This window comes from Pollicipes pollicipes, unplaced genomic scaffold (genome assembly GCF_011947565.3).
Source record: "Pollicipes pollicipes isolate AB1234 unplaced genomic scaffold, Ppol_2.1 Scaffold_3447;HRSCAF=4054_pilon_pilon_pilon, whole genome shotgun sequence".
Lineage (NCBI taxonomy): Eukaryota > Metazoa > Arthropoda > Thecostraca > Pollicipedomorpha > Pollicipedidae > Pollicipes > Pollicipes pollicipes.
In genome coordinates, this window is record NW_023596297.1 from 22962796 (window position 1) to 22979102 (window position 16307).

The window sequence follows — 16307 nt, forward strand, 5'->3', positions numbered from 1 at the left end:
ATCGCATCTATGCTCGCGAGTTAGTCCGCCCCAGCGTCTGATGAGCGGTGTATTGGACTCTGACTGGAGTCCGCTCGGCGGCGGGGACCTGCGCCTGAAAACGGTCGGCCCCCCGCGTCCCCCCCCAAAGTCGGTAGGGGTCAGCGGTCGGCGGGGCCGCCCGGTCCGCCTCCGGGCCCGGTGCGGTCGGCGGGGTCGCTCGGACCGCCTGCGGGCCCGGCGCGGCCGGCACGCCGCTGCAGACGGTCTCACACCTGTGCAGCGGCGCCACCAGGCCCGTCGCCGGGGGAGGCCTGGTGCAGGGCGGCAGCTGCTCTAGCGCTTACGCGTCCGCCCACGTGTCTCTAACTGCCACTCCCGGAGAACGTGTCGGCGAGGGGGCGCTGTTGGTGGGCTTCCCCGCCCGCCCGGACAGCTGGCCACCCGGCCAGGTTTTTGTCGAGTGGGGTGACCGGGACGGGCGTCGGGCCCGGGCCGCGGCCGACGCCGCCGCTCCGGGCCGGCGGTTCGATCGCCGCGGCAACAAAGTCCGATGTGCTGCCGCATGGCTCCGGCACTGCACGACCATAAGAATGGTATACTTGTGCACACAACGCAACCTGCCCTGAGCCGTTATCGACGTCCCTTGGATGCGGCGACGTCCGCGGATCGCCTGTAGAGTGAAGCACCATGTAAATACGTGAGAATGCCACAACCAGCTGCTGTAACCAGGCATGTCCGCTAGTACACGTCAGCCACCACTTGCGCGGCCCCATGGCACGACGGGTAGCACGACCTGCGCCGTCTGACTGCGGTGAGGCGCCCCGCACCAGCGCGCCGTGCGCAGACAGCCACGATGGATGCCTCCTCGGCAACAGCTAAAACGGCTCCCGAGCACGCGAACGGGCACGTTTATTTGCAGGAATGAAACGCACGGCTGCCGGACCGGACTCAGCCGTGTCACAGAGTCTGCGGCCGGCGCGACCCGCACAGACGCCAGACGGAAGGCCGGCCAGACATGAGCGCTCCGGCCCACCGCGTAATACCACACTGCACGGGACTAGACTGAGACGTGGCGGCCGTCGGAGGGGAGCGCGAAAATCGGCCCGCTCCGGCGAGCCACGCGGTGACGGGCGCGGCGCGGCGGCGGCGGCGGGGCACACGGCCTGGCGCGTCCGACCGCGCCAGGCCGTGTGCCCCGGCAGGCATCGCGACGCACGGTGTGATGCCTGCCGGCGGTCCGGCGCGAACCCGGCCGGCACGCGGCGGAGAGCTCCACAGACGCCTCTCCGCACTAACTATTGCCTGCCTCTCAGATCGTTCGCTGCATCCCAGAGTCCACCAGCCGGCCGACCGCACCCGCACATGGCGCCAGAGCGGCGGCGCACGCGCCAGCGTCGCTCTCCGACGACGCCTGGCTTTACCCCAGCGCGCGAGCGCCGCGTACGGAGGCGGTAATTCGATGAGCTTAGGAGACATTGGGCTACACCACGACATTGCTGGCAAACTGGAGTACAACTGATTGACAAAGAACGCACCGCGCATTTGACGGCCTTCTCCACAAGTCGAGATCCGGCCCTCGTGTCCCCACAGTTGATTGCAGTAAAGATGACATGACGACCCAGTTAACTAACGTCCATGTGCGTTACGGAGTATGAAACAAAATACACGCATGCGAATAACTGTGCATATGACACGAAATCGCTAGGACGTCTGACAACATATCACGTGATCGCAAAGATTACGCAGCATCTCTTATCACACTGAGTGATTTACGCAGCTCAAGTGCGCGGCAATTAACAACTCCGCCTCGGGTTATCGTCTCGAAATCGACGCGTACTATCAGCAAATGGGAACAGATGACAGCAAGAACTATGCCTCCTGACAGCGGCACAGAATGCTGGGAGACTCACTACGTGGCCACGATCCTCATCCAAAGCTCGCCTGTCTCCATGACTTGATCCCAACGCCGCGCGCTCTCTACCCACCCCCCCCCCCAATCCTCCGTTCCCCAGCAGACCCCCACGAATCGTGCGTGGACAGACCAACGAGCGGCGCGAATGAGGAAAAAGCTGCGTCACAGCCCGCCAGTGCCTGCTCCGGGCCGCGGTGCGCCGACCGTTGAGGGGCATGGCCGCGGGCTGTCCGTCCGACGGGGTCCGACAGGCGCTGCGGGCGCCAGAGCCGTCCGCCGCGCGCCCGCCTCCGGCGGCGGCGGCGCTCAGGCTTGCTGCGGCACGCCGCCGCGCGGCGCGCACGCCTCCTCCAGCCGGTAGACGGCGCGCCAGTCGGGCGGGCTCGGCTTGCACACGCCCACACAGCGGCAGCCGAAGAAGTCGACGGCGTTCTGCAGCGGGCCGCGGTCGAACGGCGAGCGGCGCCGGCCGGCCGCCTCCGCCGACGCGAAGTGCTTGTACCGGGCGGCGTTGATGCGCTCGTTGGTGGTCATCGCCAGCCACGCCACCTGTCGGTGACACGGCCACTCAGGTCAGAGTCCTACTGAGGCCAGGTCGAGGTCCAGGGTCACACTCAGGTCAGACAGGAGAAACGCAAGCCAGATCGAGGGCAGTGAACACACAGATCAGGCAGGAAGCAGGGTCTTGCAGGGTCAGGATCAGGGGCAAGGAGCAGGGTCAAGATCAGGGTCAGGAGCACGTTGAGGCTAGGTCCCGTTGTTTATGGTCACGCTGCGACTACATTGAGGTTGGGATCACACCTATGAACTCCGGGTAACCTCTGGACGTGACACATCTAAATGTTCGGGTCACGCACAGAGCACGTCATGTACACATAACATAAACAAGCAGCGATGGTGGCAGCGGCGGTACGTGTCCGCACGCTGCAGTCCCCGTCTTCTGCTGGCAACTGCACCGGCTTGCGTCAACCAGCCGCTGTCCGAGCCGGCGTCGGGCGGTGAATCACAGCCGCCCCGACCCGTCAGCTGCCGCGCAGGTCACGGCCAGCCTGTGCAGTGCGCCCGATAAAAACGCTGGGCTCAGGTGTGCCCCGCAGCAGCCGCCGACGACCTGACACCAGATGTTCACGGCGGTGACTCACGCCCGCGCTGCGCGCTTTCATTTACAAATTCTCGCAAAGCGTGGTATGTTGGGACTGTAGATGAAGATATTCTGGTATCAGTATCAGTACCGTCTAGGCACGAGAGCATGGGCTCAGAGCCTGCAACCTTCTGTCGCCAGCACAAATATCGACCTTTAATGCACCCGATGCTGGTTGACATTTCCAGTGCACGATAACACCGCTGGTAGCAGTGCATCCATACACCCATCCAGTACCGCTGGTACTGATTTTGCACTGCTGCCCTTGCCGCTGTGACAATCTTGCCGTGTAGTTGAGCACATCGACAGTACCTGCCTGAACCGATGCTACGGCTTTTCGAAATGCACTGCGACAGCAACCGTGTGCAGTGCGACGCAACGTAACAATGAGAGGAAAATAGCTCAAAGATTAGAGGGCTGGATATGCCATCCGAAAGCCAAGGGTTCGACTGATCGGAATAAGATCTTATCTTTTCCGTGCCTGCAAGACGAATCAGGCTTATGCATGCAGCAGAGCAATGCTTTTCTTCACGGCGGAGTATGGAGACAAAACACCACACACATCTGGTGCTGCCTCAAAATATCAGATGGGGATGGATTCAAGAATTTCTCAACAGAAGCCCCACATCAACAATGTGTCATTATCACGTAGCCGTTAAATATGTGCACATACGCAGTTCGAGACCCGTGTGTAGAGGCATCTTGACGGATTAACGATGGTCATTCGTCCATCCAGAGCGGGAACAGACTCTTGTGCCGTTCACTATGGGCGCAAGAACCGCCAAATAAATGTCAAGGGCTATATTTCATCACCAACCAGATTATGGTCACGCTAATTTTTGGCGGCGATACTACGAACGGCATCGCCGCGATGACGTGCACGTGCGGTCGGACGGAGCCGTGCCCGGTCCGGCTCCACCACAAGCCCGGCAGACGGCCCCGAGCGCGAGCGCCGGCCGATCGGCCCACTGACCTGGTACATCTGGCAGCAAACAGGGCCGACACCCAGACGGCGTGCACCAGCGCGTTGAGGGCGTTCCAGACACCCACGTCTCGCACGTGGCCATGGTGGAGACGGCTGGCGGCAGACGGCAGAAGGTTCACCGCACACGGACACGCCCAGCCGGGAGGAGGCCGCGCGCCTAGGGTGACGCCATGCAAGCTTGCCTGGCGACACTGGCGCACTAGCTCTGGTTAGCAATCAAATAGCGTTCAAATGCCCGCAAACAAAAACCATTCCTACCCGGAGGCTTTTGTTCACACAACGGTAGAATTCCGACGTCGCCAGGTTATTCAATACGCTAAAGGTCCGTTCATATCTCGCGGACTGGCTGCAGAAACGCTGCAGATTCTGCTTAGTTAGCTTTACTGCAGTTACTAGCTGTCCTTATTGGCTAACCTGCTGCAGTTATTAGCTTTTGCGGGTCAGGGTACCCCAGTCATCCCGCGCGCTCGCACTAAGGCGTTAAAAAGAGCCCAAAGGTGGTAACTGTTGCTCACTTTCGAGCTCTTTCTGCCGACGGCTTGTGGGCCTGCAAGCTTAAAATTGGCATATCTAGTTCGCGACAGCTGACTGGCTGCAGCGTGTGCAGGATTCAGCCAGTCCGCCAGGTGCGAAGGAGCAACCACCAAAAAGGCAGGGCCTGCTAATGTGGAGGTGCTTGCTTGGTAGACCACCACCAATGATACGCGTCACCTGATTCTCCGTGTCCCTGGGCTACTGCAGTGGCGTAGGACGTACCGTTCCACAAAACCCTGCTCCGAAATGGCGACCGCCAGGCGCGTTTGGTAGAACACGCTGCAGCCGTACAGGAAGAAGACGCACATCCCGGCCAAGAAGAGCAGGTAGTACACAAATACTTGTGGTTTCCGGCACCTGGAGCACGGCACGCACGTCAAACATCGCATTAGTTGTTAACATGTGATCTAACAGAAGACATGACTGATTGAGAAATTTTGATTTAATACTGTGTCGGCATCTCGTTTCGAACCACCATGGCATTTACGCGCACAGATTGTGAGTGGCAGAGAATGCCATCGATGGTAAAATATAAATGTCAATCCCAGGCAATGTTCCAAATTCACGGCTCACGTGCGAATTAAAACTGTGCTTCATTGCACCCGAAAGATGAAATGCGACAGTAAGCTATATGAGGGAGAAAAAAACAAAGAGCCGAGTCAGAACAAGAACAACATAAATCTCCAAAAGTATCAGTTCAAATAGCAAACCAATGCTAATTTGTGGCGTTATAACTTTAGTAAGGATAGTCCCGTACAGCTGAAACTGAAAGTGGTGAATGGCTAATTTCGGACAATCAACTCGCGTACGTAAACATGATGGCGAACAAGCAGAAGCGACACAGAAGAAGCAACAGAACAGAACAGAAGCCCGCCAGCGCCCGCACGCGTCACCCCTGCTGGCCGCCAATAGCGTGCGCCTCCAGCATCCATGACACGCACCGACACAGTTGTTGACCCAGGGGCAGTGGTGGTCGAACTTGGCCACGCAGCGGTTGCAGACGGAGCAGTGTTTGGAGCGGACCGGCCGGCGGATGAGGCACGTGCTGCAGAACTGCGCCATGTTGAAGCCCTCCGTCTCCGACAGTGACACGATGTCTGCAGAGGTGGAAGGCCTCGCCGGTCAGCGGCGGTGCCGTCGGGGCGGTGGGGCACCGGCCGAGCGTAGCTCAGCAACAGTCCCACGCGACAACTGCGGCCGCTGGGGGCGCTTCCGGACGCGGCGCGATAGCTCCCAAGCGATTACCCTGTCCAATTTTCGTTTCGATAACCAGAAAAGGCCGGCAACGTTATGTCAGATATCGTGGCACCGTTCTGCGCCAGCTGCGGAGTGAGCATCGTTGCGACTGGTGATGAGGGTACAGCTGCATCAAAAGTCACCCTGCCCAGCCGCGCACGCGCTGGGAGCGGGGGTCGCCTCGCCCGGAGCATCGCCGCCCAAACGGCTGAAGACGAGAGACCAAAGCCAGCCAGTCCACACCAGCCAGCCTGTCCGCGCAGCGACCAGCCGGCGCGGCCCTGCGCCATACTCAGGCCGCAGCGAGCCGTGGGCCAGCCGGCCGAGCGGCGTACCTTGCACTTGTCAGTCAGCGACGAGGTCATGTGGCCGGGGTCTCCCCGCCAGCAGCGCACGAACGCCCACCACAGCAGGGACGAGCAGGCGAGGAAGGCTAGCGTGGTGCTAGCACCCACGTACGGCTGCAGCCACACCACCCAGGTGATGTAGAACCAAATCTGAGGACAGAACAGCCCCAGGTGATGTAGGAGCACGTCTAAAGGAGCTGGGAGAACTGGGTGATGAATGGAACACATCCCAGTGATGTAAAGCCAGAGTTGAGCGGAGACAACACTGTGGTGACAATGAAGTACCACATCTGATGGGACGTACGGACAACCAGGAATGTACGGAACAAAAACACCATAGTGATACAGTCATATCTGAGGGAGGGAGAACGCCGGGTGATTTAGAACCAGATCCCACGACAAAAAAAAAACACCCAGGCAATGCAAACCCGGTCGGAGGGAAAAGAACAGCACCCAAGCGATGTAGAATCGGATCTGAACAAAGAGCAATGCTCAGATAACATCGACCAAGTCTGAGGAAAAAAACGTCCAGGAAAGATGCACAGTCATATCTGACGACAGATTGCAACGCCCAAGCCGCACATAACCACATATGATGTGAGACACAAGCACCAGGTGATGTTATAGGATTGTGATAAGTGGGACTGTCGTGTGCGCAGACAGCTGCGGTCGTACGGGACCACACGTGAGGGTAGAACACGGCGGTGATACGGGACGGGCGGAGAGATCTACGAGATGATACTCGTACGTCCAGCCGACGTGTGCCCGGATCTGGGGATCTGGATCTGTGGGGAAGCCGGATCGCGGAATACCCAAAACAACGCCGGGGGGGGGGGGGACGGGGGCTGATCTGAAGGATAACTATGCCCACGCGATCTGAGGCGTTGGCGGACGGAGCGCTTAGGTGGTGTAGAGCCAAACATTACGGCAGAAAAAAACCAGCAACACCACTTAGGGCCCGGGTTGAGAGCAGCGCAGACCCGGATGGCGTAACAACGCTGCCAGCTGGCCGACAAGCCGGTGGCGTAGAGCCATCTTCCATCGAAAGTTCGATGGTAGAGGCTATATTAGAAACAACAGCGAAGTGTCAGAAGCACGAGGATGGTGGCTGACCAAACACCGGACGTCCGCCGCTTGCAGAAACGGGAGCAGGGGGCGCCACGAAACACGAGAGGAATCCGGCGTCCGCCTCCTCCCATAAAGAACAATACGGCCGAGAGGCTCGATGGCTCTGAAGGCGCCGGGCGCCGGTCCGCACCAGGCGGCGCGTCCGGTACGGATCACCAAGCTGCCCGGCAAATGTACTCTTCAGCCCTCGTGCTGCGCACGCGTGTTGACGTCATTTAGCCAGGGAGACAAAGCGACTAAAGCATTCTTGACAGTTATGAATTGCTCTATTAACCATGCAGATGATGGCTACTTCACCCACTTTGTTCGTTGTCACGCACGGTGATGCACTTTATGTATTCACCGATCACTCAAGTGTGTCTCTTCGCCACCCAGCTTGTGTGCAGTACCTCATGTGGATAAAAGCCTAGCATTGGGCGTGGCCAGCTCCCAACCAGAGTCGGGAGCCTGTGCAGGGCACGCGGCCCGACCGAAGACCGCCGCCGGTGATCAGTGACCGTTATCCAGGTCATCACTCCCTGCCTACTGACCTTGGTGGCCAGGTATATGGCCATCGGCAGCGTCTCCATGAAGTCCTTGTTGAACAGGGCCTGTCCGTAGAAGTGGCACACGATATAGACGCCAACCAGGCAGCCCAGCTTGACCAGCACGTCCATCTCCAGGCGAAGATCTGGCCGACCGCGTAGAACACCAGCAGAGGTAAGCTCATCTCCGCCCAGTACTGCACCTTCTGCAATCAGCGCCAATGGCGGCAGAGGTCAAGTGTGGGCCGCCTGCATGTGCCATGGGTGTGCGTGCGGACAGTTCACATGTCAAATGGTTACCAGAGCAAGCGCCTCAGAACTTCAGAAGCTCCAAAGTAAGGGTCACAAAATGCAATGAACACTGCCGATGCGCCGGACCCGTATTCTGCCCGTGACGCCTAGACTGCACGCTCCAGCTGAATCCTGCCGCTAGCAGAGGCAGAACGCTCCGTGGCAGCGCTGTTGGCCGTGGCTGCGGCCGACTCTGGGGTCCAAGAACGCACCGCATTGCTGGTGAACCGCTTGCAGACGTTGCGGCGCGACTGGCCGGGCTGCTCGAGCGAGGTGAGCCACTCCTGCCCATCCACTGCACCTGGTGTCGCTGCGCTATGTCGTGCGCCGTGGCTCCCTGGCGGCATAGAAACACTGGCTGCCGCAAACCGAGGCCAACGCGCCATGCGGCAGTGCACGAGACACTGTCCGCTGACAATACAGGATCAGTATGCATTACCTATGTCAATCTTCATCTCAAGCTCGGAGCTAAGTAAGTGATTAGGCTAATAGGAAAAAAAACACGTGGGGACCCGTTCTGACCACACCAAAACGGGTGCGTCCTACTTACGGGTGAAGAACGGTGTCCATGACTGAGTATAGGTGGCGCTGGACATTGGGGACAGCCACGGCGTTTACACCCATACGTAAATTAACAACATTATTTGCAGACGTAAGTGTGAAAGTGACAAGAACCTCTTACGTAAAACGATTTCGGGCATTCCATCACAAGTGTATCAGTGTGCCCCCAATGTGTCACGAATGGCACGCACATGTGACGTTCGTGAAGGACCAGTTTTCATTCATTCCTATCACCACTCACTACAGAAAGACTCGTGCAGCAGTTAGCCATCGAGCGGTGCCACTGTTCGCCGCTCCCCTCTTTGTTCCCAGCAAGCCACAAGCTAGACGACGCTGACTGCCCCACACTCCCGGCCATCTGCTCGTTTCTGTCTCTGTGATGGCTCACCTGTTTGTTCTTGATGCTGATGCCGGCGCCGGCTGGCCTGTGTCGGCTCACCTGTTTATTCCTGACGCTGGTGTCGGTGCCGGCTGGCCTGTGCCGGCCCACTTGTTTGTTCCTGACGCTGGTGTCGGCGCCGGCTGACCTGTGCCAGCTCACCTGTTTGTTCCTGACGCTGGTGTCGGTACTGGCTGACCTGTGTCGGCTCACCTGTTTGTTCCTGACGCTGGTGTCGGCGCCGGCTGACCTGTTTGTTCTTGACGCTGGTGTCGGCGCCGGCTGGCCTGTGTCGGCTCACCTGTTTGTTCCTGACGCTGGTGTCGGCGCCGGCTCACCTGTTTGTTCCTGACGCTGGTGTCGGCGCCGGCTGGCCTGTGTCGGCTCACCTGTTTGTTCCTGACGCTGGTGTCGGTGCCGGCTGGCCTGTATCGGCTCACCTGTTTGTTCCTGACGCTGGTGTCGGTGCCGGCTGGCCTGTATCGGCTCACATGTTTATTCCTGACGCTGGTGTCGGCACCGGCTGGCCTGTGTCGGCTCACATGTTTGTTCCTGACGCTGGTGTCGGTGCCGGCTGGCCTGTGTCGGCTCACCTGTTTGTTCCTGACGCTGGTGTCGGTGCCGGCTGGCCTGTGTCGGCTCACATGTTTGTTCCTGACGCTGGTGTCGGTGCCGGCTGGCCTGTATCGGCTCACCTGTTTGTTCCTGACGCTGGTGTCGGTGCCGGCTGGCCTGTATCGGCTCACATGTTTGTTCCTGACGCTGGTGCCGGCGCCGGCTGGCCTGTGTCGGCTCACCTGTTTATTCCTGACGCTGGTGTCGGCGCCGGCTGGCCTGTGTCGGCTCACCTGTTTGTTCCTGACGCTGGTGTCGGCGCCGGCTCACCTGTTTGTCCCTGACGCTGGTGTCGGCGCCGGCTGGCCTGTATCGGCTCACATGTTTGTTCCTGACGCTGGTGCCGGCGCCGGCTGGCCTGTGTCGGCTCACCTGTTTATTCCTGACGCTGGTGTCGGCGCCGGCTGGCCTGTGTCGGCTCACCTGTTTGTTCCTGACGCTGGTGTCGGCGCCGGCTCGCAGCAGCGTCTGCACCGCGCTGACGTTGCGCGCCGTGACGGCCCAGTGGAGCGCCGTGTTCCCGTATGTCTGGTCCTGCAGGCAGGTGCTGGCGCCGAACGTCAGCAGCAGCCGCGTCGGGTCCATCCTGCCTCGGCAGACCCGTCAGGTCAGACGCCTGGCCAATGAATCACCAACACAAGGGCCGCGCCACTGGCAAAACGGCTCATTCTACCAGAGAATAGGGTTCATGGCAATTTTGGGAAACGCCGTTCATTGTGATTGGTACAAGCATAGCCACATGTTGGCGGATGCACCAATACATCCAAAATATGAAACGCACAAATACGTACAAATGATATATCAAGGTGGTAGTGCGCGGCCCCCAAAACATAAATTCATGAACATCAATGGCCGCGAACAAAACAAACAGGACCCTGGAAACCATGGGCAACACGGAACATCCCAAGCAGATGCTGGTTTATCCTCTCCCGCACCCAAGCGGTGACCGTGTGATCTGGCCCGGCGCCGCAGTTCGCCCCGCACGCCGCCGCGGCCGTGCGGCCGTGCGGCCGGCCCGCCGGCGCACCCACCCGGTGGTCTTGTAGGCGCTCCACATGAGGGCCGTCATGCCGCTGTCGTCGGGCGCGTTGACGCCGGCGCCGCCCGTCACCGCCAGCAGGTAGGCCACGATGTTGGTGTAGCCGCACTGGGCCGCCACGTGGATGCAGGCGAAGCCCTCCACATCACGGATGGTGGGGTCGGCGCGGTGTCGGATCAGCAGCACCACCATGCTCAGGTGGCCTTGCCTGCGGCGGCAGCGGGCGCGTTGTGACCGGAGGCGCCCCGCTGGCACGGCTCACTCGGATGGAAAACGGAAATATCCAACCATCTGACATGGCTGGTTCGACTGCGATGAGGTCGTGGTAACACGCCGACATTTCCAATCTAGTTGTGGACTCAAAGAAGGCATAATGCAGAAGATTTTTGGCAATGCATCGAAATATTAAAAAGCAACTTCCAGTGGAGCACATCCATTTCAAACACAAGAAGCGATAGGAAAATCATTGAAAGCCCTGCTGCGTCCTCTCAGCTTTTACCGCAACCTCTGTTACCTGGTACACAAATAATATCGCATTAGTGCTATGGCATTTTGCTGTTGACCCGGACATGTGGTGACCATTTCCAATCACTAGTGCCTACCAGAGACGTTCCCAACGCATGTTCACAAAGCCACCCCCGGCGATCCGGTTTTGGAGCAGTACTCAGTGGAGCAGTTCCCTGCAGGTGCCAGCCACGGCGGAGCGTGCGGCCCGCACGGCGAACGGCACCGGCGCCCACCTGACAGCCCAGTGGAGCGGCGTGGAGGCGAGGTCGCCACCGCGCGCGTCCACCTCCGCGCCCAGGCCGATGTAGTACGACGCCAGCGGCATCCGGTTGTTGATGGCGGCCCAGTGCAGCAGCGTGACGTCGATGTTGTCCCTCCGATTGACGTCATAGCCGTCGTCGATCAGCTGACGGCATCGCTCCAGCACGCCGTACTGCAGACGGGCGCCGAGAGGCCGCGCACGGACGTCAGCGTGTGGTCGGTATCGGCGTGCATTCCACATACTTGGTTTCAGTCGGACAGCAGGTGGTTCAGGGAGCTCGTTGCAGAGCTGTTTTTGGGAGCTCCGGAAATCTAAGGCAATTCAAACACAGCCTTACATAGCCTGCTACTATTTAGCTGAAAGCAGAAATGTGTGAATATAATGATGCATGAGAACAGGCCCTGCTACATTTGGGTATAGGAAATACACACCAGCAGTATGAGGCAAAGTACACCCTGGTTGATAAACCTGAATAGGATAATGTCAGAAAGTGCTAAATGAAGAGGGTGAGGGGGGGATGAGTCATCTCTTTTGCACAAACTTTCAACTTGTTTTGTGAGGCACAGTGCATGCTCCCACTGTGCAGCACTTCTGACAAATGGTACATACCTGAGTGGCTTTGACAATGTCATATTGGGATTCCTTGCTGGCACCCACAGACTCAGTGGTAGCTCCAGAGGCATGCCCATCTGGCACGTCACCTCCAGCATGAGACATGATGTCAAAGTGACTTTTTAAAGATCAGCTTGCTCAACACCATTGAAATACCAGATTGGAGGCAGATCACCTGAAGGCAGATAACACACAGTTTCACTCTGGGCCTACCTTACAGCATGGGACATCACCCAGATTGCTCACTTTCAGCTATTAACTGGAAGCAATCCTGAAGTCCAACGGCAAAAAGGCCCAAGAGCCAGTAATTAGCATGCGTTCGGGTGCGGCGGGGTTGATTTGCCCCCCCCCCCCCGAAGGGCTTTTCCGGAACAGTTTCGGAACGGCAGGGCTTAGCTACCCCAGATTTTGCACAGCTGTAGACAATTTAATAGCAGGTTGCTTGGGATCAAAAATTTACGTCTACCTTGCAATGCCGCTGATCTACGGCAGGTCGAAGTCAGGTCATGTATTCAGAAGGCATTTTCCAGGGAATCATTCAATCTAATGCAACACTAGAGAGTTAGACAGAGCCATACATCTTTGAGATACTTTCTTTGGAAACCCAACAATTGGAGGAACAAATTCCATTGCCCTAGGGTCAGGCATGCAGGTCAGACCAAGGTCAAAGCCTATCTGTTTTATTACTCTAGAGCTTGCTGTCTGAGGTAGTTTGTGGTGCTCATTTTGAATTCATCGATAAGAGGAATTGCATTATATATCTCCATGGACTTGTTTGAGGTCAGCCAAGGTTACTGACCTAATATGACCCACATCAACATTTTATTCAGGAATATGCTGCCTAGCATAATATCTGTCACTTATTCAAATACAACACTCAAAGCAGTATTGTATGATTTGTCACCATGACCTTTGAAAGATCTGACAAGGTCATTGACCTTAAATGAGCATGCAACCATTTGCTTAGAACAGGTACTTAGGTTCTGGGGGCATTAAAGACACCAACCTGGAGTTTGGCCCTATTTGACCTGAAGATCATGGCCTATAAAGCTCAAACCTTGGCACTAGTGAGTTCATGTATGGGCCAATACACCCTGTGAATTTGGTGTCTCTAGCTCTTAGTTTCTGAAATCTCAGAGGGGAGGGGAGGGCACACTGACCCCCATGCAAGGGCATCTGACCCTAAGGGTATCCAACCACCCACTGGGGTGTGTATTAGCATAGCATTTGGGCCTTCTGCCTTTGCATGGCAGAGCTGGGTCCTACCAATTATCTGAGGAGTTCAAATAATATTCTCAGGATCAAATATAGCATTTGTGATCCCAAACTGACCACAAAAGACCATGGAGGACAGATGAGGGATGCAAGTTTCTATCCCATTCAATGTCAGTGACCCAAATAGCATTGCAAGCATAACATTTGAGTGCATGGCTGGAGTTATGTATGTCTTATACCTACTGGTAATTTACACAGATGAGTTCAGAAAATGTGCTTAAAGGATACATAAAATGGGCTTAGAAATTTAGCTTAACCTCACTGACATCAGCACATGTCAATGATGTGGATGTTGATGGTGACACAGTTTGCAAGTGGTGTATATACATACATAATGCAATATAAAACCATTTGCATTGCAATGCAACAAAGACTACCCATCTGCACATTATGCATGCAGGGGGAGATGGTTTCAATGGAGCATCTAGAGGCCCTTGGTCCTCTATTTGCTTCATACCTCTGGCTCAATTTCAGGTCAAATGGACATCACTTTTTGGGATGTTGCACCTAAAACAGTCCACACAGGGGAAAGGCAGGTGCCAAGAATTATGAGTGTGCAACAAGGGGGAAGGAATGTTGAAAAAGGCCAAAAATTGCATCATAATTTATAGATTGTCTGGTTTTCCAACATCACTACTACCATATTGTACATTTCCAACACCATTCCCTACCAGCACTGGTATATTTGAACTCAGAGCTCAAAAGAAAAACAAAAACTAATAACTTGTTTCACAGCACATTCTGTTATGTCCAATATCCTGCTTGGTGAAACCAAGCCTGCAATATATTTTTTAACAAAGTGCACAGCATTACAAATATACTCATCAAAAGTGAGCATGATATATTTTGTCATGGAATTATCATGGTAAACTAAAATATCCTGGGACATATTTCAACATAAATAATAACTTGGAAATCCAGCACAATCTGACTATATCTGGGTTTTGCACACACAAAGCCAAGGTTATGTGTACCAATACATGTAGGCATTTGGTAAGGTGGATTATTTTTCTCATGTTGGTGCGCAGTCACCATACATTCCAGTTAGCATATGTATGCTTACATGGATCACATGGATAATTATGCTGTGCATGATTTCATGCAGATGGAGTCACTGAAAATGTCAGCCAACATGAATGATGAGCTATCAAATAACTGGGTTCTAAAAAAAATTGAGCCAGCATGTCTCCATAACAAACTAAAAGTTAGGAAAACAGAGGTTCCAATAACAGGGTGAGTGATTCAGTCAGACCCCCTGATGAAGATGGCCAAGTCTTTTATTTCCTTCTTTGAATGAGCACAGCAAAGCATGACAAAACTAAGGGGCTGTGATTGGCAGAATGGGAAGTAATATCTTCTATGCAGCCTTATCCTCATTTGGGGCAGCATCCATAATCTTAACTGTTTTCAATAACAATGCTAAGAACCAACGGGCCAACTTTTAAGACCTGGGCACAAGCATGGTGTATTACGGTTTTCATCACTGAACGCATAGTTTTTTAGATATTCAAAAGGATTGTACGCCAACGGCGGGTCTCGACTACAAGTAAGAGAACTGGGAGGGGCACCAGCCAACACACGTATTTAGATAGATAGAGCACCCAAACTGCGCCTGGGCAAAACACGCACATCGGATCCCCACCGGTCATAGAGCGGCGGTCACTACTCCGCCCACCGCCGCCCGGACACGGGCCCCTATCGCTCAATAACGCATACAAACGCAGGGCCCTGTAGCTCATAGGCGCAGACGCACACACACACAAACACAAACCTAACAGCGCTAAGATCGGTATTAGTGCGGCATGAATGCCGGTCTGGGGGTGAATACTTCAGAGGTGCAAACCCAGCGAACTTTGCGCCAGCCACCGGAGTGCGGCTTACAGAGGTATCAATGCAGGACACAGGGGCTTAGCTTTCAGAACCATGGTTTCAAATATGTTTTCAGAGGAGCGGACATGGTAAACCGTGCTTTAAAATACACAACGGATTTCTCCCGGATGACACATTTTTATAGTCGGGGGACGATGCCCGAGCCGCCCCAGCTGAAGACTTACAGTTGGTACCCTGTTCAACCGTGGTACGTCAACCGCCGCTTCTTATACCCATACCTGCGTGTGATGTATACCGTCACATGGTTGTTTGGGTGGTAATGCCGTGCCTCATCATTTTGGTATTCCATCTCGATCCATCTGCATAACGCGAATGTTTCAACTATCGGAGACGTACGTGCGTAGCCCCACAAGAGCAGAGCAACCAGGAAGCCATCGCCCCGCCTCGTGAGTGCCCCTATGAGGATACATGGGGGTACATGGGAATAATCGACTTCAAAATTGACGTGCCCCCCCCCCCCCCTCTGGACGTCTACATACCTGTGGAACTGTGCGCGATGCGTACTTTATGCTGTGCTTTCGGCGGCGTTATGCCGAAGCCTTAGACAAGACGTGAGGCCCAAAAGCGCAAATGAACGAGCGAACACAAACGAAACGAAACGAACTAGACTGAACAACGGGTGGCAGCGCAGACACAGAGGAACCACCAAGAAATGGGGGGACAAATCTGAATTTGTTTGCAGCGTGCAGCACCACGTGCTAAAGCAAAATTGGCCAAAATGGAATAAACGCGTGCTGCGTCCACTCTGGCGAACTTCCCCTGTCTTTACAACGGGCAGATCATGAGCTTGTGCGGGAATGACCCAATTTATTACAGATGCTGGATCAGGAAGCACCACCCCACTGGGGCAGGCCTGAGGAGGGGTTCGTGGCGCAACTATAGCTGCTCCTGGTACACATGAGCTGCCCGACAAGGTATGTTCGTTCTACCCGGGACAGGGCCTGTGCAGACCTCTGCCATCAGCAGTTATGCAATTCACAAACGAAAAATGGCTTCACGGCGTGCTCATTCCACCGTTTAGCAAAATGCAGACATACCTCGCCAGCAGGTATAGCACGAGAACGTCCAAAACGCATCACGACCTTCC

General features: G+C 55.8%; 1 protein-coding gene across 1 annotated transcript; it reads right to left on the reverse strand.

The window, feature by feature from the left end:
- Nucleotides 1-939: 939 nt before the first annotated feature.
- LOC119092314 (palmitoyltransferase Hip14-like) lies at nucleotides 940-12224 on the reverse strand. Its single transcript, XM_037215280.1, has 13 exons — nucleotides 12053-12224; nucleotides 11415-11614; nucleotides 10667-10882; nucleotides 10059-10221; nucleotides 8363-8417; nucleotides 7796-7995; nucleotides 6038-6287; nucleotides 5496-5651; nucleotides 4896-4911; nucleotides 4536-4548; nucleotides 4009-4113; nucleotides 2240-2443; nucleotides 940-948 (listed from the first exon to the last, which is right to left on the reverse strand). Exons 1-13 carry the CDS (start codon nucleotides 12158-12160, stop codon nucleotides 940-942), a joined length of 1695 nt encoding a protein of 564 aa, XP_037071175.1. The 5' UTR covers nucleotides 12161-12224.
- Between the last annotated feature and the right edge of the window lie 4083 nt (nucleotides 12225-16307).